At 48.3% G+C, this 21,419-nt stretch overlaps 1 protein-coding gene across 1 annotated transcript in view; it reads right to left on the reverse strand.

The window, feature by feature from the left end:
• Positions 1–5,069: 5,069 nt before the first annotated feature.
• ABHD3 (abhydrolase domain containing 3, phospholipase) overlaps positions 5,070–21,419 on the reverse strand; it is a 46,600-nt gene continuing 30,250 nt past the window's right edge. The window contains exons 6-9 of the mRNA XM_038766577.1: positions 17,272–17,445; positions 15,909–15,957; positions 15,651–15,816; positions 5,070–5,315 (exon numbers count right to left, since the gene is read on the reverse strand). Of these exons, the coding sequence (XP_038622505.1) occupies positions 5,137–5,315; positions 15,651–15,816; positions 15,909–15,957; positions 17,272–17,445 (568 nt within the window). The 3' untranslated portion in view covers positions 5,070–5,136. The remainder of the gene's footprint in view (positions 5,316–15,650; positions 15,817–15,908; positions 15,958–17,271; positions 17,446–21,419) is intronic.

A 21,419-nucleotide genomic window follows, 5' to 3' on the forward strand; every position in this document is an offset into this window, starting at 1 on the left:
GGGTCACCCAGCAGGCAAGTGGCGGAGCTGGGATTAGAACCCAGGTCCTTCCCACCCCCTGGCCCGTGTTCTGTGCTGCTTCTCCCTTTGAGGACCGCACAGTCCAAAAATTAAATTGGGGGAGAAGGGACTGATGACGGGTACACAGGGAGAGATGAAACAGAACGCTAAAATCTGTACTTCCGAAGTGCTTAGTACAGTGCTCTGCACACAGTAAGCACTCAATACGACTGAAGGAGTGAATGAATACAACAGCGGACGGGGACAAATGAAATAAAAGGTAAGTAGGGTGCGGGGTTTAGAAGAGCGTAATTTCAGGGTCCTTGCAGCGCAGTCGTCACAGCCGCGGCCTTCCCGTGGTTTGGAGGTTTGGGGAGATCCGGCAGCGCGGCTGTTTCCAATTTTCCCACAGGAGGAAGGGTGGAGGGTGTGATGGGGAGCTGGACGGTGTCCCCCCAAGGAGGGCAGCGGGGCCGGGCCACGGGAGCCCTTGTTGAACGCCGCTGAAGGGAGCCCTCCACACGGCTGCCGAGTCGCACGTGGGCTCCAGCATCCTTCCTCCCCTCGGACCGTCCCCGCTCGGAAGATCGGCACTCGGGGTCCGAGACGTTGGGCCTTTGAAGATGGAGAAGACCTGAGGACTACCCGAAACCAGGTCTCCCTTGGCGGCGGGAAGTGGAGAGGTAAGGTAAGGTGTTTGGGTAAATAATAATAATAATCATTCATTCATTCAATCGTATTTATTGAGCGCTTGTGTACTAAGCGCGCGCTGGTTAAGTGCTTACTATGTGCCAAGCACTTGTACATATTTATTACTCTATTTATCTTGTACATTTCTATCCTATTTATTTTATTTTGTTGGTATGTTTGGTTCTGTTCTCTGTCTCCCCCTTTTAGACTGTGAGTCCGCTGTTGGGTAGGGACCGTCTCTGTGTGTTGCCAATTTGGACTTCCCAAGCGCTTAGTACAGTGCTCGGCACATAGTAAGCGCTCAATAGATACGATTGACTGATTGATTGATTAGGAGCTTACTATGTGCCAAGCACCGTTCAAAGCGCTGAGGTTGATGCGAGGTAATCAGGTCGTCCCACGCGGGGCTCCCAGTCTTCATCCCCGCTTCACAGATGAGGGAACTGAGGCACAGAGAAGTTTCAGTGTTGAAGTTGAAGAAGCAGCGTGGCTCAGCGGAAAGAGCCCGGGCTTTGGAGTCAGAGGTCATGGGTTCCGATCCCGGCTCCGCCACTCGTCAGCTGTGTGACTTCGGGCGAGTCACTTAGCTTCTCTGTGCCTCAGTTCCCTCATCTGTGAAATGGGGATGAAAACCGTGAGCCCTCCGTGGGACAACCTGATCACCTTGTATCCCCCAGCGCTTAGAACAGCGCTTTGCACATATTAAGCGCTTAATAAATACCATCATTATTATTATTAAGTGACTTGCCCAAAGTCACCCAGCTGACAAGTGGCGGAGCCAAGATTAGAACCCATGACCTCTGACTCCCAAGCCCGGGCTCTTTCCACTGAGCCACGCTGCTTCTCTAGGGTGAAGCCTCTCTTTAGACCGTGATCTTGCCGTGGGCCGGGAATGTGTCTGCTATATTGTAGTCTCCGAAGTGCTTAGTACAGCGCTCTGCACGCAATTAATAAGCACTCAGTAAATAATGTTAGTAGGAGAAAGGATGAACGGACATAACTTAGGGCTGGCTCCTCCAACCTCTATGACGGCCAGGTGTGCTTTTCCCTGACTCTTCTCCCGACCAGAGAGAGAAATGAAGTGTGATGATGTGAGATGAAGATCAGCTGAGGACGGGACAGGGTTTAACAAAGAGCTCAGGGCAACTGGCTGAGCGTAAACAAGGGCTGGGGAAAGGGCAGGAATAAGTCCCGACAATGAAGGTATTCATCTGGAGCCTGGTTTTCCGGTATTCCAGCTTCCGGGACCTTTATTTTCTTCTTTAAATACCGACAACGGGAGGTTATGTACTTCTTGGGCGAAGTAAACCACCCCCTCCCTCCCCCCAGCACTTACGTAATAATAATGATAATAATTGTGGTATTTGTTAAGCGCTTACTATGTGCAGAGCACTGTACTAAGCGCTTGGGAAGTCCAAATTGGCAACATATAGAGACAGTCCCTACCCAACAGTGGGCTCACAGTCTAAAAGGGGGAGACAGAGAACAAAACCAAACGTACTAACAAAATAAAATAAATAGAATGGATATGTACAAATAAAATAGAGTAATAAATATGTACAAACATATATACATATATTACGTAGTAATAATGATAATAATTGTGGTATTTGTTGAGCGCTTACTATGTGCCAAGCACGGTTCTAAGAGCTGGGGGAGATACAAGGTAATCAGGTTGTCCCACGAGGGGCTCACAATCTTCATCCCCATTTTACAGATGGGGGAACTGAGGCACAGGGAAGTTAAGTGACTTGCCCCAAGTCACGCAGCTGACGAGCGGCGGAGCCGGGATTAGAACCCATGACCTCTGACTCCCAAGCCCGGGCTGTTTGCACTGAGCCACGCTGCTTCTCAATGATCAATTATCAGATACTCTCCCCCACTTCAAAGCCTTATTGAAGGCTCATCTCCTCCAGGAAGCCTTCTATTTATTTTGTTTTGTTAGTATGTTTGGTTTTGTTCTCTGTCTTCCCCCTTCTAGACTGTGAGCCCGCTGTTGGGTCGGGACCGTCTCTATATGTTGCCGACTTGTACTTCCCAAGCGCTTAGTACAGTGCTCTGCACACAGTAAGCGCTCAATAAATGCGATTGATTGATTGATTCCCTGACTGAGCCCTCCTCTCTTCTTCTCCCACTCCCTTCTGCGCCATTCTGACTTGCTCCTTCATTCATCCTCCCTCCCTTCCCCACAGCACATCTGTAATATAAATGTATGTATATGTAATCATCATCATCATCAATCGTATTTATTGAGCGCTTACTATGTGCAGAGCACTGTACCAAGCGCTTGGGAAGTATGTAATGTCTGTTCTACTCCCAGCTCCACCACTTGTCTCCCGTGTGACTTTGGGGAAGTCACAGAAATTTGGCTTAAAATGGCAGCATTTATTTTAACCGAACATAGATACGTATTTTATACATATACATAGACACTATTTAAAAAATAAGCCTGTCTGTCATAGACCCTTGGAGTTAAAAAACAAAAACCAGCCCTCTTCTACTTCTCTGTGCCTCTGTTTCCTCCCCTGTAAAATGGGGATTAAGACTGTGAACCCCATGGGGGACAACTTGATGAGCTTGTATCTATCCCAGTGCTTAATACAGTGCCTGGCACATAGTAAGCGCTTAACAAATACATTTTATTTAAAAAAGTGCCCCTTTGTATCCTGAAGTAGCAACCTATGCCCAATCTCCGCAATGCCGGAACCGGCCCAGATGGGGCCAATGTGGGAAATGGAGGTTGGAAAGCAGAAGGAATAAATTATTTGAAGGGAATCTATTAAAAATCGAAATGATCCTCAATGTCTTCTCGGCGATCCAGTGCGATAAAGAGGCTGAGGGGAACGGCCTAAAGGGATGGAAGCCGAATCCCGTATTTGAGGCCTGTTTACATAGAGGCACAGCACTGGGAAAATTGTCACCGAACCATCTCCCCCTCCGTATATTGCGGAGCAGGGTGGGCCAGTGGACGGAGCGTGGGCCCGGTAGAGGACGCAAGCTATAATTCACACTCCGCCACTTGTCTGCTGTGTGAGCTTGGGCAAGTCACCTTCCTTCTCTGGGCCTCAGTTCCCTCATCTGTAAAATGGGGATGAAGACTGTGAGCCCCTCGGGGGACAACCTGATTACCTTGTATCCCCCCCAGCACTTAGAACCGTGCTTGGCCTCCGTTTTCTCCTCTGTCACATGGGGATTCAGCGCCTGTTCTCCCTCCCATTTAGACTGTGAGGCGTCCGTGTCCGACCAGTCGGTGGTATTTATTGAGCGCCGATGGGGTGCAGAGCCTCGATGGTGTTGTCTTTATTCATTCAATCGTATTGATTGAGTGCTTAAAGTGTGCAGAGCACTGTACTGAGCACTTGGGAAAGCACAGTACAACAATGAAGAGTGACAATCCCTGCCCACAGCGAGCTCAGAGTTTCCTCCGAGAGGCTTTCCCTGACTAAGGCCTCTCCTCCTTTTCTCCCGCTCCCTTCTGCATCACCCTGACATGCTCCCTTTATTCATCTCCCCTCCCAGCCCCACGGCAGTTAGGTCCAGATCTGTCATTTATTCATTTCCATCAATGTCCGTCTCTCCCTGCCCCCAGCTCACCGAGGGCAGGGAATGCGTCTGTTGTTATATTGTTCTCTTCCAAGCGCTTAGTACAGTGCTCTGCACACAGTAAGTGCTCAGTAAATACGACTGAATGAATGAATCTGTTTCCTCTCAAATCTTTGGAGTGGAAAGGCAGGAGGGCTGCGGAATTTTGGCTTAAAATGGCAGAATTTATTTTAATCGACCATAGATGCGTATTTTCTACATAAACATAGACACTATTTTAAAAATAAGCACGTCTGTCGTAGAACCTTGGAGTTAAAAAACAAAAACCAGCCCTCATCCACTGCTCTACCCAGGGGGAAACAGCAAACTAGAGAGATTAGCCTAACACTGTGGTAAAGCATCTTTTCGGTGAGGATCCAAACAATCGGGATTTCCTATCCCATTTTAGTAGTGTGGTTTCCCAGGGTCCCCTTAGGAACGTGCTAGGATGCAGTCACCGCCCTGTGCGGTAACTCGTATTCCGTCTCTTTACGAAACGGGTCATCTTCATCGAAGAAATCTAAAAACGTACTAGCGTAAATTAAAACCCTGAGGAATAAATATCTGTGTACATAATGGTTTTGGTTATGTGCAGCTGGACCTGTGCAGAGTGCTACTTTATTTAAGGTCATTCTCGGCAAGGCGTATTTAAAACAAAACTACGTAGCCTAGGCCGTATTTCATTTCCTGCTACAAAGGGTTGGCCCAAGGAGTCGGTTTTGGACTTCTCTCCGGACGCCTCGTCCCTCCTCGTCCCCGGCCCGGCCCACCGCTTCAGTGCACAGCGGCTCGAGTTCGGGTAAGTGGTCCTACTTGGGATTCGATCCCGGGCTGCTGCGGCGGTCCGGACGCGACTCCGGAGAGCTACATGGATGAGAGCTCGTGGCCGTGCTCCACTACGGCCTGCGTAAACTGCTTGAACACTCGGTCCATGTAGGTGGACTGCCTGGGCCAGATCCCCTCCAGAAAGCCAATGTGGCCCCCGTAGGAAGTAAGGACCAGAGCGACGTTTGGATTTTGCTTCGCTGTTTCGATCGGGATAGCTAGACAGGAGAAAAACAGAGGAGGGGTGTGATTAATGCCAACTGCCCAGCTGGGCTCTGCCTCCAGGAAACATCAGGCCCCTCAATCATTCCTACTCCGTGCGCACAAAACTATCCAAATGGGGTATGGATTTTCCTGAAATTCGAGCAATTTGAAATTACGGATCGCTCCAACCTCCCTCTGTCATTGGAAAGGCTCCCTCGGAAGTCCGTCATCCGTCACTCAATCGATCTCGAGCGCTTACCGTGTGTAGGACTGTACTAAGCGCTTGGAAGTGTACCATATAATAATAATAATAATAATGGTATTTGTAAGTACTTCCCAAGCGCTTAGTACAGTGCTCTGCACACAGTAAGCGCTCAATAAATACGATTGATTGATTAAGCACTTACTATGCGCCAACCACTGTTCTAAGCACTGGAGAGTTGGGAGACGTGATCCTTGACCACAAGGAGCTTACCGTCGAGTGGGTACCACACATGATACTTGGAATTTGTAAAGCGTGTTCATTTTTTAAAGCACTTTCTCATCCGTTATCTCATTTTTCACACCACAACGCCACCGTGAGAAAGAGAGAGGAAGGTAGCCTCATTTTGCCAATGAGGAAACCGAGACCTAGAGAGATGAAGTCAGAGGTCATGGGTTCAAATCCCGCCTCCGCCACTTGTCAACTGGGTGACTTTGGGCCAGTCGCTTCACTTTTCTGGGCCTCAGTTCCCTCGTCTGTCAAATGGGGAGGAAGACTGTGGGCCCCACGGGGGACTATCTGATTACCCTCTATCCCCCCTCAGCGCTTGGAACGGTGCTTGGTATGTAGTAAGCGCTTAACAAATACCATTATTATTACTAATAACAAATAACACAACTCCAGTAGAGTAAGCAGAGACGATTCAGAGTAGTAATATTTATTGACGCCTCCTTCCTTGGGGTCTAGACGCTTAATTGAACCGTGGGCAAAGTAGACTGTGAGCCCACTGTTGGGTAGGGACAGTATCTATATGTTGCCAACTTGTACTTCCCAAGCGCTTAGTACGGTGCTCTGCACAGAGTAAGCGCTCAATAAATACGATTGAATGAATGAATGAATGAAGTGATTTGCCCAGGGCCCGCTCTCTCCCATAAAGGCCCAACTGGGCTAGTAATCGGCTGCCGCTTTAGCCCTGCCCGAGGGTGACTCCTTTCCAGGATCTGCTCCCAAGGGGTGCACCAGAATTGCTGCTAAATGAACAAAGGAGACAAGTGTTGTACTTAAAAATCTTTCCGCTGGAATAAGCACTCATTTTGTTTTGCCTGAGAATTTGCCTTCATTGTTCAAAGCACAAACGATCAAGTTACTCTACAGTCCCCTGCAGGAGTTGAAATCCACTGAGCAGACGACTCAGCCTCTGGGAATAAGTCAAGCCCAATCCCATCCTGGCAGACAGAAATAAAATCACAATTCCTAACAAAAGCAGGGGAACGACGCGTTCAAAAGCAGGTACACGGAGCTGAGCCCCACATTCCCACTAAATGAGCTGAGAACCAAAGTGGTTTGCTGTCCTATGCCCTGGATTAATGTCACTGAAAAACAGCATTTCGGGAGCATTGGGAAAATATCTTGAGCTAATAAAATTGCCCACGGGCCCTCGTCCTTAAATTCTCATTGCTCAGCTCATATCAACCGCTTGTTGGAAGGGGCTCAATAGGCCAAGGAAGACCAGAAGGCGTCTGGTGGCGGGCTGATTCCGGGGTTTTCCCAATCTTGGAGGTCCAGAGAGTTTGTTCAACCGGCATAGTTCCACATCAATCAGTCAAGGGTACTTATTGAGTGCTTACTATGTACTGAACACTTGGGAGAGTACGGTACAACAATGGGCAGGCACGTTCCCTGCACACAAGATTACAAACTGGAGGGTGTGAGGATGCGAGCGTTAGTCCTGGCGGGGTGGCAAAGGCCTTAAGACGGGAGGGTGAACGGGGTGAGGAAGAGACGGGGTTACTCGGGGAAGGCTTCTCGGAGGAGGTGTGGTTTGGGGAGGGTTTTGAAGATGGGGAGAGTGGTCTGTCAGATATGAAGGGGGAAGGAGTTCCAAGCCAGAGAGAGGACGACAGTGAGATAGTCAAGATGGGAGTACATTGAGTGGGTTGGAGCAGGGCTGGTTGCAGACATTGGGCTGCCCTTAAGTGAGAAAAATTGGCAGCCCCTTCTTAGAGCGGCCAGTGACGGAACCTGTGGGCATCAGACACCCGTGGCCCTTTCCAGCTAAACGGCCTGAAGCAGTTAGGCCACATAATAATAATGATAATAATGATATTTTTAAGCGCTTCCTATGTGCCAAGCGTTGGGGAAGATACCGGGTGATCAGGTTGTCCTACTTGGGGCTCACAGTCTTAATCCCCATTTTACAGATGAGGGAGCTGAGGCACCGAAGTGAAGTGACTTGCCCAAAGTCATACAGCTGACAAGTGGCAGAGACGGGATTAGAACCCACGACCTCTGATTCCCAAGCCCAGGCTCTTTCCACTAAGCCACGCAGCTTCTCGTGAAACACGTAAGAGCCGAGCCCGCCTGACCCTAGAGAAGCAGCATGGCTCAGTGGAAAGAACCCGGGCTTTGGAGTCAGAGGTCATGGGTTCAAATCCTGGCTTCACCAATTGTCAGCTGTGTGGCTTTGGGCAAGTCACTTCACTTCTCTGGGCCTCAGTTACCTCATCTGTAAAATGGGGATTAAGATTGTGAGCCCCACATGGGACAACCTGATCACCCTGCATCCCCCAGTGCTTAGAACAGTGCTTTGCACATAGTAAGCGCTTAACAAATACCATTATTATTATTATTATTATTATTCTCCAGGAGGCTCCCTGACTTGCCATCTCCCCCCCGGAGCCCACTGAACGTACGCTCTGCTTCCGGGCTCCAAAAGACCCACCCGCAGGAGCCCAGCTGGCTAGAGGCTGGCACTTTAAATTAAAATATAGGGCAAAGTGACCATAGAAACCCGCATAACTCGCATTCAGAGTATCACATCAAAATGTCAAGAAGGTAATGGTAGGGGAAAAAATGATAGAGGCTGCCTACTAACAATTTTCATCTTACAGTTATCTCAAAACGGCCGTGTTTCAGAAGTTCCGAATGGACGATCCTCAGAGGTGAAAGCTCCAGAAATGCAACTTTTTCAAATTTTTAACGGCTGCTGCTCCCTCTAGACAAAACACCCTGAGGCAACCACCTCTCTAGCCTCCTGTCTGAAACCGGCCCTGCCAACAGGAGCCCGGGAAGGTAATAAATAAGGAAATAAGGGGGGCGTGGGTCAGAGATCTCCAACCCGGGAGAAGAAATGGACAGGAACGTAGAATGTGCCTTTAACCAGTTAAGTGTCTGCGGTAAAATGATTCAGCAGCTCACAAGTCACCAAATGGGTTGGGGATTACATGGAAACCGATTCTCTAGTACAAACAATGAGGAATCGGCAATCAGTCCATCAAACTATGTTACTTATTTAGCATGTACTATGTTCAGAGCACGGTACTGAAGTGCTCGGGACAGTACGATGCAACAGAATCGGTAAACGCGATCCCTGTCCACCAGGAATTTATAGTGGAGACGAGGCGGAAAGCCCTAAAATCGATACAGGGGAAATGGGAGAGTACAGGGGTATGTATATAAGTGCGCATAAAGGAGACCAATCCAAATGCATAGGTGATGCAGAAGGGAGGGCAAAGAGAGGAAATGAGGACTTTAAGTTTTAGGGAAGACCTCTTGGAGGAGATATACAGTACCTGGTACATCGTAAGCACTTAAATACCATTATTATTATTATTATTACAAGATTTACAAGGGCATTAAAGGTGGGGAGAGTGGTTGTCTGTCAGATACGAAAGGAGAGGGAGTTACAGATCAGAGGGAGGATGTGGACAAAAGGCTGGGGGAGCACAAGACGAGACGGAGGTACATCATCATCAATCGTATTTATTGAGCGCTTACTATGTGCAGAGCACTGTACTAAGCGCTTAGTACAGAAAGTAGTTTGGCATTAGAGGCACAAAGGGTGCCGGCTGGATTGTTGAAAGAGATGAGCGAGGGAAGGTAAGAGGGGAAGAGCCGATCGAGAGCCTTAAAGCCAAGGGTTAAGGAGTTTCTGTCTGGTGCATTGAGGGCAGTTGCTCTTTTGAGTTTGATCCTTACTAACGGGAAAGCAATGGACAATTTTGGTTACGGGTGATGGCTACTTGGTGGGAGTGATTATAAGATGAGTTTACAGAAATCCCAAGAGAAGGGAAGATACGTCGGCAAGATCAAATGAATTTTACCGAAGCGAGTAGGATCATAGGAGGAAGGACTCAGTGGGCAGAAAGAGAAAAAGAGGGCCCCCAAACTGGCTGTTTTCCTCCCTGCCAGTCCCGCAGGTTGACGAAGCAGAATGGGCTAGAGGAAGGAGCTCCGGCCTGGGAGTCGGGAGACCTGGGTTCTAATCCTGGCTCTTCCATTTGCCTGATGTGTGGCCTTGAACAAGTCACCTTACTTCTCTGCACCTCCGCTTCTTCACCAGTAAAAATGAGGACGTTACCCGTTCTCCTTCCCCATTAGATTGTGAGCCACCAGTGGGACAGGGACGGTGTCTAAACTGCTTACGTCGCATCCACCCCAAAGCTTAGGAAGCGCTTATCGAATGTCATTGTTAATGCTAGGAACAAAATACCTCAATTCGTAGGAAGGACAAGAAGATTCACAGACCCTGATTTAGCTAAACTGAGGCCTGAAAGGCTGAAGGGAAAGTCACGAGAGGTAGAGTGCAGGTCAGAGGACTAACAGAGAATATTGGGAAACAGCACAGATCTAGAGGACAAGGTTAAGAAAATGGAAAGAAAGGAGACACAAAGAGCCCGAGACAACAACGGATGTAAAAAAAAAAAATCACTCTTTGAGGTGAAAGCAATGACCAGGGAAAGAGTCACCCTCTCACTTTTGTAGATAAGAAGGAAGTGTGCTTACAGGCAGGCAGTTGTGAAAAGGCTAATCCTGTTCATTTTTGCTCATGCTGAGGAGCAGAGCATGCGCCAGTTGGACGAAATTGTTAGCGGGTCAATCCAAAGCAGGGGAAAAAGAACCACAGAGCATTTTATAGACAGCTAGTGCTTTGCATATTTTAAATGCTACCTCTGGCCCGGAATGCCCTCCCTCCTCACATCCGCCAAACTAGCTCTCTTCCCCGCTTCAAAGCCCTACTCAAAGCTCGCCTCCTCCAGGAGGCCTTCCCAGACTGAGCCCCCCTTTTCCTCTGCTCCCCTCCCCATCGCCCCGACTCCGTCCCTCTGCTCTATCCCCTTCCCCGCCCCACAGCACTTGTGTATATTTGTACATATTATTCTATTTATTTTATTAATGATGTGTGCATATCTATAATTCTATCTGTTTTGATGCTATTGATGCCTGTCTACTTGTTTTGTTGTCTGTCTCTCCCCTTCTAGAGTGTGAGCCCATTGTTGGGTAGGGATTGTCTCTATCTGTTGCCAAATTGTACTTTCCAAGTGCTTAGTACAGTGCTTTGCATGCAGTAAGTGCTCTATAAATATGAATGAATAATGACCAGTTGATTATAAATTGGGTATTTGAATATTCAGCGCTCAATAAATACGATTGAATGAATGAATGAATGAATGATGGCAGAGCATGGAGATACTGTAGGAATCGGTGGCTTTCCCTGGAGAGCAACTAGCTATTATTTCCGAGAACTTATAAAGGCCGGGAGAAAGGCCAAGCTGTGGTGATGTAGAAATAATTATAATAATAATGATGGCATTTATTAAGCGCTTACTATGTGCAAAGCACTGTTCTAAGCGCTGGGGAGGTTACAGGGTGATCTGATTGTAGACTGTGAGCCTATTGTTAGGTAGGGACCGTCTCTATATGCTGCCAACTTGTACTACCCGAGCGCTTAGGACAGTGCTCTGCACACAGTAAGTGCTCTATAAATATGAATGAATGAATGAAGAATGGCCAGTTGATTATAAATTGGGTATTTGAATATTCAGCGCTCAATAAATACGATTGAATGAATGAATGAATGATGGCAGAGCATGGAGATACTGTAGGAATCGGTGGCTTTCCCTGGAGAGCAACTAGCTATTATTTCCGAGGACTTATAAAGGCCGGGAGAAAGGCCAAGCTGTGGTGATGTAGAAATAATAATAATAATAATAATAATAATAATAATGGCATTTATTAAGCGCTTACTATGTGCAAAGCACTGTTCTAAGCATTGGGGAGGTTACAGGGTGATCTGATTCTAGACTGTGAGCCTATTGTTAGGTAGGGACCGTCTCTATATGTTGCCAACTTGTACTACCCGAGCGCTTAGGACAGTGCTCTGCACACAGTAAGCGTTCAATAAATACGACTGAATGAACGAATGAATGAATTGTCCCTCGTGGGGCTCACAGTCTTAATCCCCATTTTACAGATGAGGGAACTGAAGCACAGAGAAGTGAAGTGACTGGCCCAAAGTCACGCAGCTGACAGTCGGTGGAGCTGGGATTTGAACCCATGACCTCCGACTCCAAAGCCCGGGCTCTGCCCACTGAGCCACGCTGCTCCTCTAAGAGGGAAAGGATGCCTCTCCGGGAATCACAGAATCGTCCGCTTCCACACCGGTACCTAGTGAGATGCTGAAACAAATAACCCACCCAATAACTGGCCACGTCTAAGAAGGCCGGAAAGAACCAGGGAGAAACCGACGTGGTTTTGTGAAGAGCTAATCTTGCCAACAATTTTAATCCGTTTTTACGAAAACGGGTCAGACCCCAAGGACAAGGGAGAGGCAGTCGGTCTAAATTTCAGTCAGGCTTCAGAGCCTCACTGTCCAATCTCCTGGTCCACCCCGCCAGGGACAAAGCCAAGCAGCAGCCGTTAATCAATCAATCAATCAATCAATCCTATTTATTGAGCGCTTACTGTGTGCAGAGCACTGGACTAAGCACTTGGGAAGTACAAGTCGGCTTGTCCCTACCCAACAGCGGGCTCACAGTCTAGAAAATTAATGACTTTGGGAAGGAGGCTGACTGGTCTAGCTAGTCCTCTATGTCTGCTGGAGAGCAAACGGGAGGAAATGGCTTCAAATGGGAGAGATTTCATCTGGACTAAAATAATAATAATGATGGTGGCATCTGTTAAGCGTTTACTATGTGCAAATCAATCAATTATCAATCAATCAATTGTATTTATTGAGCGCTTACTATGTGCAGAGCACTGTACTAAGCGCTTGGGAAGTACAAATTGGCATCACATAGAGACAGTCCCTACCCAACAGTGGGCTCACAGTCTAAAAGGGGGAGACAGAGAACAGAACCAAACATACCAACAAAATAAAATAAGTAGGATAGAAATGTACAAGTAAAATAAATAAATAAATAAATAAATAGAGTAATAAATAAATATGTACAACCATATATACATATATACAGGTGCTGTGGGGAAGGGAAGGAGGTAAGACGGGGGGATGGAGAGGGGGACGAGGGGGAGAGGAAAGAAGGGGCTCAGTCTGGGAAGGCCTCCTGGAGGAGGTGAGCTCTCAGCAGGGCCTTGAAGGGAGGAAGAGAGCTAGCTTGGCGGATGGGCAGAGGGAGGCCATTCCAGGCCCGGGGGATGACGTGGGCCGGGGGTCGATGGCGGGGCAGGCGAGAGCGAGGTACAGTGAGGTACATCCGTAAAGTGGGGATGAAGACCCTGAGCCCCACGTGGGGCAGGGACCGTGTCCATCCCGATTATATCGACCCCGGCACTTAGCACAGCCTGGCACGTAGCGCTTAATGCGAGACCATAAAAAAAAAACCCTCCGCAAAGGCGACAAGGCGAGACGGGGATGGGCAGACCTGTTTCCGCAGGCCCGGGCTGAGAGGCGGGAGGGCGGAGGAGATGCCCACACCTGGTATAGTGCACCGTAGCAGGGGGTTTGAAGCGGTGCAGCTCGCTGATGCTCTCGATCCACATGTCGATGGCTTTGGGGTTCTTCTCCGGGTCTTCCAAGCTCTTCACTTGGAAGCACTGTTGTAAGCGCTGGGGGGGGATACAGGGTGATCAGGCTGTTCCACGTGGGGCTCACGGTCTTAATCCCCATTTTGCAGATGAGGGAACTGAGGCTCAGAGAAGTTGCCCAAGGTCACACAGCAGATGTGGCGGAGCCGGGACTAGAGAAGCAGCGTGGCTCAGTGGAAAGAGCACAGGCTTGGGAGTCAGAGGTCGTGGGTTCTAATCCTCGCTCTGCCACATCATCATCATCGATCGTATTTATTGAGCGCTTACTGTGGGCAGAGCACTGTACTAAGCTCTTGGGAAGTACAAATTGGCAACATATAGAGACAGTCCCTACCCAGCAGTGGGCTCACAGTCTAAAAGGGGGAGACAGAGAACAAAACCAAACATACCAACAAAGTAAAATAAATAGAATAGATATGTACAAGTAAAATAAATAAATTAATGAGTAATAAATATGTACAAACATATATCCATATTATACAGGTGCTGTGGGGAAGGGAAGGAGGTAAGATGGGGGGGATGGAGAGGGGGACGAGGAGGAGAGGAAGGAAGGGGCTCAGTCTGGGAAGGCCTCCTGAAGGAGGTGAGCTGTCAGTAGGGCCTTTGTCTGCTGTGTGACCTTGGGCAAGTCACTTAACTTCTCTGGGCCTCAGTTACCTCATCTGCAAAATGGGGATTAAGACTGTGAGCCCCAGATGGGTCAACCTGATCACCTTGTATCCGCCCCCAGCACTTACAACAGCGCTTTGCACATAGTAAACGCTTAACAAATGCCATCATCATCATTATTATTTTAGTCCAGATGAAATCTCTCCCATTTGAAGCCATTTCCTCCTGTTTGCTCTCCGGCAGCTTTGCACATAGTAAGCACTTAACAAATGCCATTATTATTGTTATTATTATTATTATTATTATTAGAAGCCATGACCTCTGACTCCCAAGCCCGTGCTCTTTCCACTGAGCGACGCTGCTTCTTCCAGGCAGGAGGCTAACATTAAACACATTCATTCACTCATTCATTCAATTATATTTATTGAGCGCTTCCTGTGTACTAAGCGCTTGGGAGAGTACTAACAATAAACAGACACAATCCCTGCCCACAACGAGTCCGTCTCCCCCTCTAGACTGTAAGCAAGTTATGGGCAGGGAATACGTTTGCTAATTCTATTGCATTGCACTCTCCCAATCGCTTAGTATGGTGCTCTGCACTTCATAAGCGCCCAATAAATATTATTGATGATTGTGTCTACCAATTCTATTGTACCAAACTGTCCCAAGCACTTAGTACAGTGTTCTGCACACAGTAAGTGCTCAATAAATACCACTGATTGATAAGAGTCCATCTCCTGTAGCTAATCCCTTCAATCTTCAGAAACGGACGCTAAAACATTGGATGAATCTTTAAGGGTTTTTTTTTGAAGTAAAGAATAAAAGCAAGGTACAAAAAAACCTACTTCTGATTTTTCCTCCATAACTTGAGTAGCAGGATTAACCCTAACCCAAGAGCCACTCTGCTTCCCTAAACTAAATAACTTGAACAATTTCAAGGGAAAGGTGAATATTTTGCCTCCAGGTTGACTTTATCACTTAGATGCAATGTACTTAATTCAGGTTCTAGACAGGCTTGCTAGTCTTTTATGCCTGTATGAAACATCAACTTGTTGCTGACTTGTACTTCCCAAGTGCTTAGTACAGTGCTCTGCACACAGTAAGCGCTCAATAAATACGATTGAATTTGCTGACTTGTACTTCCCAAGTGCTTAGTACAGTGCTCTGCACACAGTAAGCGCTCAATAAATCCAAATGAATGAATCAACTGGTTTTTTTTCCATGGGCTTTTCCCATTACGGAGTTTGGTGATCCCAACTAAAATCCCAGCGAAGCAAACCTCCCTGCAAAAGAATCAGTTCAAAGATAGGGTGCCTGGCAAGAAGAAAAAGAAGTAACATAATTTATTATATGCTCACTGTCCTGAGCACTGGAAAAGAAGACCCAAGTAGGAATTAGACACATGGGGAGAAGGTCTGATTGAAAAGTTTCCATTTAGTCCAACTTCTTGATCTGAGCTTAAAGCAAACTGCTGGGGTAACTTGGAGCAGACCACATAGCCCCAGGCCTGGGGCTTTCATACTTTGAAGGGGGAAACGATTTAGCAAAGATATATTACGACTTTAGGACGGGGACTCTGTGTAACCTGATCATCTTGTTTCTATTCCAGCACTCGGTATATTGTCTGACATTTAGTGTTTAACAAAATACTACACATTGCAACCAGTATCACGAATCAGCAGGAGTCACCTTCCGAGGCTGCTGGAAAACTCACCGTGACGTGGGGAGAAAACGTCATCCACGGAGTTGAGGCACAACACGGGAATTCCCACCGACTTCAATCTGTGATTTGGACTGGCATCAGCGTAATAGTCGTCGATGGTTCGGTATCCAAACATGACTGAAGTGAACCGCTCATCAAACTGTCGAATCGATTTAGCCTAAAGATAACCCCAGATCAAATGAGCAACTACATTCGATGGGTGAAATCGAAGCCGAGGACGAGCTTTTACGGGCAAAAGCCTTCCCATACCTTCATGACGTGATCCATGTCAATTTGTTTCACAAACATGTGTCGATGCCTGGGAAAATAATTTCAGAAGAGAAGATGAGTCGCTCACCGCTCGCCTCCCAAGTAAGCCAGGAGCCACACGGAGGTCACCAAACTGAGGGGCCCGGGGAGATTTCCAATCCGTAGGAAAGATCAAAAACTTTCTAGAGATAAAGTAACATTTGCTTTCCGGTGACGGAAAATCCCAGATCGTATTTTGAAGGTCGGGAGACGTTTGGGCCATCAGCTCCCAGATGCCCTAACAATAGCTTCTCCCATTTAGGTCGGCCTTTAGGGCTGCAGCTACTAAGTGGGTAGAGAGAAACCAAAAGCAGCAGCCAGAGGTGGGATCGGGGCGTACAGTTGTGGCCCTGTGGCTTCCTGGCTTTGTCGTTGGATGCATTGCGGTGGGGGGCGGCGAGGATTTATCTTTCCCTTAAAAAAATGCTTTCAGAGGGCATGCGGTTGGGGAGCCTAGGGTGGAATTTGACGTGGAGTACTGATGAGGGAGAACACTGTGGAGGCACAGTTCTTCCTCTGAAAAGGGGCCAAAGGAATGTGTGGTTTCCAGATCTGGAACTTTCTGAAAATGTCTGGTCCTTTCCTCCTATCTTTGGGAGCGGCTAGCCTTCCCCTCCATGCCTCTCCCCACCCCACAAAGCCCTGAGAGCATCAGAAGCAGTGACAAGGCTCCTCTTCTTCCCCCTTCTCTGTCTTCTCCTGCGGCAGGTAGCTTGGTTTCACCTCTGGTTCCTTTCTGGTTCCGAACGGTAGGGAATAGCCATCCGCATAGGTATGGCCATCCGATAGGTATGGCCGTCCGCGTAGGTATGGCCATCCGATAGGTATGGCCATCCGCAATGGACCATAAAAGCTCTGGGAGCCAAAACTGGCTTTGGTACCAATCCCATGGAGCTGGGGGTCTCTGCACGTGACTCCGAATCCACAATGAGCGCCCATCTCCGCGACCTGAGCCTGGAGGGTGAGGAGTGACTGTGGCAAGGAACGCGTTCGGAGCGGAGGGATCCAGAAATCAGTCAGCGGTCACTTAGGGGCTCAAAGGCTGGCAGAAGGACTGGACTGTGAGCCCACTGTTGGGTAGGGACCGTCTCTATACGTTGCCAAATTGTACGTCCCAAGCGCTTAGTACAGCGCTCCGCACACAGGAAGCGCTCAATAAATACGATTGAATGAATGAATAGGACTGAGTGACACCAGTCAGACTCATCTCTGTGCGTCTGGCCCTCAGGAGGGACTTGGGAAACTCAGGGACCATGTCCTTAGTCTTTAAGAGCGCTTCACCCTGACCTCACCCTTGGGGAGAGTCTGGATGGGGCTGACTTACTTGTTGACGGAAGACTGAAGGCAGGTGGTCAAGTAATAGTTAAAGAGCAGCCAGTTCAGCGGCTTCTCCAGCGATTCAGCACAGGCGAAAGTGTTCCAACCCACCGAGAACGTGGCGGCGGCCATCAGGGGAGTTTTGGAGCCCGATTTCCCGAGGTAGTTTAAGAGCAGCATTCTACAACCGAGGGGTAAAGGATACACAGTCAAAAGGATGACGGTGACTGATGTGATGACAGTTTTGTTTTGTTCTGTCTCCCCCTTCTAGACTGTGAGCCCACTGTTGGGGCGGGACCGTCTCTATATGTTGCCAACTTGTACTTCCCAAGCGCTTAGGACAGTGCTCTGCACACAGTAAGCGCTCAATAAATACAACTGATTGATTGATAGTTCTAGGCAAATCCACAGAAGGCAGGGGCCCTCCAGGGGAGAAATCCAAGAACGACATTTGCACCTGAGCTCTTAGAGAAAAGAAGAAAGCTCTTAATAATAATAGCATTTGTTAAGTACTTACTATGTGCCAAGCACTGTTCTAAGCAATGGGGGGATACCAGGTAATCAGGTTGTCCCACGTGAGGCTCACATTCTTAATCCCCATTTTACAGATGAGGTAACTGAGGCCCAGAAGAGCTAAGTGACCCGCCCAAAGTCACGCAGCTGACAAGTGGCGCAGCCGGGATTAGAACCCATGACCTCTGACTCCCAAGCCCGGGCTCTTTCCGCTGAGCCACGCTGCTTCTCTTTGGAGCTCTCTCTTAGAGAAGCAGCATGGTGCTGTGCATAGAACACGGGCCTGGGAATCCAAAGGTGGTGGGTTCTAATCCCGGCTCCACCGCTTGTCTGTTGTGCGACCTTGGGCAAGTCACTTCACTTCTCTGTGCCTCGGGTACTCATCTGGAAAACGGGGAGTGAGACTGTGAGCCCCACGTGGGACAAGGGACTGTGTCCAACCTGATTTGCTTGTGTACACCCCAGCGCTTAGTGCAATGCACGGCACATAGTAAGCGCTTAAATACCGCAGTCATCATTAAAAGGAAACACAACCAGGCACCGACTACAAGGTGTGAAATGGAAACCCCCAGCCCGGTGGCGTGGAACTGGTCCATTCAGGCCCTCTTAGGGATGTAACGGCTTCGCTAGAACGCGACACTGTGTCGGAAAATCACCAACAGGATCAGGAACCGCAAGACATTATTGGTCAGCCACCCACACTAAGGCTGCAGCTTGCTTTCGGGCTCTCTGCGGGCAAGGCAACGGAAACGGGAGCGGAGCGGAGGAGCTTCAGACTCCTCAGGCAGGAGTTTGGCCAACAAAACCGTCAGGGAGTTGTACGATTAGGGGAAGAGTTGCAGCTGGCACCCTCCGCTTTAAAGGCACATTATTCAGCCCCAAAGAGCCAAGCGCAGCAGTGTCAGCTGGACTCAATCAGGACCGTCAGCTTTGATTCCGGCTTCTTCCTTTTGTAGGGCAAGTCCCACCTTCCGTGCTAACGCGAGGGGGTTTTCGGCTTGGTGCCCGTCTTCCGCTCTCTCGCCGCCCGTGCCGTGCACACCCACGGGACGTGCTGGTGAAACAGAGCTGTCCACCCAAGAGATCCCGGGTGGTCGTTTGGTTTGAAGAAGCGGCCAACAGAAAGACTGCACACAGGTAATCTCTTGCACGTCATCAATCAATCAATCAATCGTATTGAGCGCTTACTATGTGCAGAGCACTGTACTAAGCGCTTGGGAAGTACAAATTGGCAACACGTAGAGACAGTCCCTCCCCAACAGTGGGCTCACAGTCTAAAAGGGGGAGACAGAGAACAGAACCAAACATACCAACAGAATAAAATAAATAGGATAGAAATGTACAAGTAAAATAAATAAATAAATAAATAGAGTAATAAATATGTACAACCATATATACATATATACAGGTGCTGTGGGGAAGGGAAGGAGGTAAGATGGGGGGATGGAGAGGGGGACGAGGGGGAGAGGAAGGAAGGGGCTCATTATCATCATTATCATCATTATCAGTCGTCATCATTATCAATCGTATTTATCGAGCGCTTACTATGTGCAGAGCATCTGTACGTTGAGCCCACGAAAACAGAATCAAACTGTTTTCTGGCCCTTTTCCATTGCTCAGGCATAGCACTGCTCAGGCATCAGTGTTTCTGAAGAGAAAGGATTGTCCTAACACGGAGCAGGACATGTATTTCTAGTGCTTCTGCAGTAGCGGTGATGGTTTGTGCTGAACTATCCACACTCTCCTGGTTATTTGGTGCCCGGCAACACACAATCTGGCCAGATCGTTAAACTCCTTGAGGGCAGGGATCAAATATATGGATTTTATAGTACTCTCCCAGGGGTTTAGTTCAGTGTGCTGCAAAACAACAGGCTATCATCATCATCGTCAATCGTATTTATTGAGCGCTTACTATGTGCAGAGCACTGTACTAAGCGCTTGGGTTATGTACTGTACTAAGGCTATGAATAAGTACTACTGATTTATCGGCGGAGATGGCTAGTGTTGTGGTCACAGAACGATATCCTTGAGACTGAGAAGCAGCGTGGTTCAGTGAAGAGAGCACAGGCCTGGGAACCAGAGGACCTGGGTTCTAAACCCAGCTCCTGAAGCGGCGTGGCTCAGTGGAAAGAGCCCGGGCTCTGCAGTCGGAGGCCATGGGTTCAAATCCCGGCTCCGCCACTTGTCAGCTGGGTGACTTTGGGTAAGTCACTTCACTTCTCTGTGTCTCAGTTCCTTCATCTGTAAAATGGGGATTAGGACTGTGAGCCCCCCGTGGGACAACCTGATCACCTTGTAACCTCCCCAGCACTTAAAACAGTGTTTTGCACATAGTAAGTGCTTAATTAATGCCATTATTATTATTTTTTCATTCTCCTATCTCCCTGGCTGCTCCTTCTCAGTCTCTTTGGCAGGCTCCTCCTTTGCCTCCCACCCCCTAACTGACGGGGGGGTCCCTCAAGGCTCAGTTTTGGGTCATTTCTATTCTCCACCTACACCCACTCCCTTGGAGGACTTTGCTTCCATGGCTTCAACTACCATCTCCACGCAGATGATTCCCAAATCTACCTCTCCATCCCCAACCTCTCTCCTTTCCTGCAGCCTCCTCTTTCCTCCTGCCTTCAGGACACCCCTAATTGGACGTCCCGCCGTGACACCGCCAACTGAACGCGTTCCAAACAGAGAAGCAGCATGGCCTACTTGAAAGAGCAGAGGCCCGGGAGTCGGAAGGACTTGGGTTCTAATCCCCGCTCTGCCAATTGCTTGCTGTGGGTCACTTAACTTCTGTGTGCCTCAGTTCCCTCATCTGTAAAATGGAGATACTTGCTTTGCACATAGTAAGCGCTTAACAAATACTATTATTATTATTCCACTTAGAATGTGAACCCCATGTGGGACAGGGACTGTGTTATACCTAATTAACTTGTATCTACCCCAGCGCTTAGAACCAAAACATACTAAACACTTTACAATACCATAAAACCACCTCATCTTTCCACCCAAACCCTAAAAAAACCTCATCTTCTCACCCTCTCTTCCCATGACTTTCCCACCATCCTTCCTGTCTCACAAGCCTGTAACTCTGGTGGTGTTCTTGAGTCATCTCTCATTCAACCCACATATTCAATCCAACACCGAATCCTGTTGCTCCTGTCTTCACAACATCACTAAAATCTGCCCTTTCCTCTTCATCCAAGTTTCTACTATGTTGATCCAAGTACTTATAACCTACCTTGATTACTGCATCAACTGCCTCACTGAGCTCTCTTTGCCTCCTGTCTCTCCCCACTCCATTCTTTCATTCATTCAATCGTATTTGAGCGCTTACTGTGTGCAGAGCACTGTACTAAGCGCTTGCTCAGCTCCCAGGGTCAGTCCCTGTCTCCCCACTTCTCACGACTCTCTAGCACTTACATTAAATCAGACACGCTCCCTGACTCACGAGGGGAGGAAGGGGAAGACAGATTCACTGGGAAAGAACTAGTGACTTGTCTGCTGTGCGGCCTTGGGCAAACCACTTCACTTCTCTGTGCCTCCACTACCACATCTGTAAAACGGGGACGAAGAACGCGAGCCCTATGCAGGACATGGACTGTGTCCAACTGGATTTGCTTGTATCCATCCCAGAGCTTAGTACATAGG

Source organism: Tachyglossus aculeatus, chromosome 25 (assembly GCF_015852505.1).
Source record: "Tachyglossus aculeatus isolate mTacAcu1 chromosome 25, mTacAcu1.pri, whole genome shotgun sequence".
In the NCBI taxonomy this organism is placed as follows: Eukaryota; Metazoa; Chordata; class Mammalia; order Monotremata; family Tachyglossidae; genus Tachyglossus; species Tachyglossus aculeatus.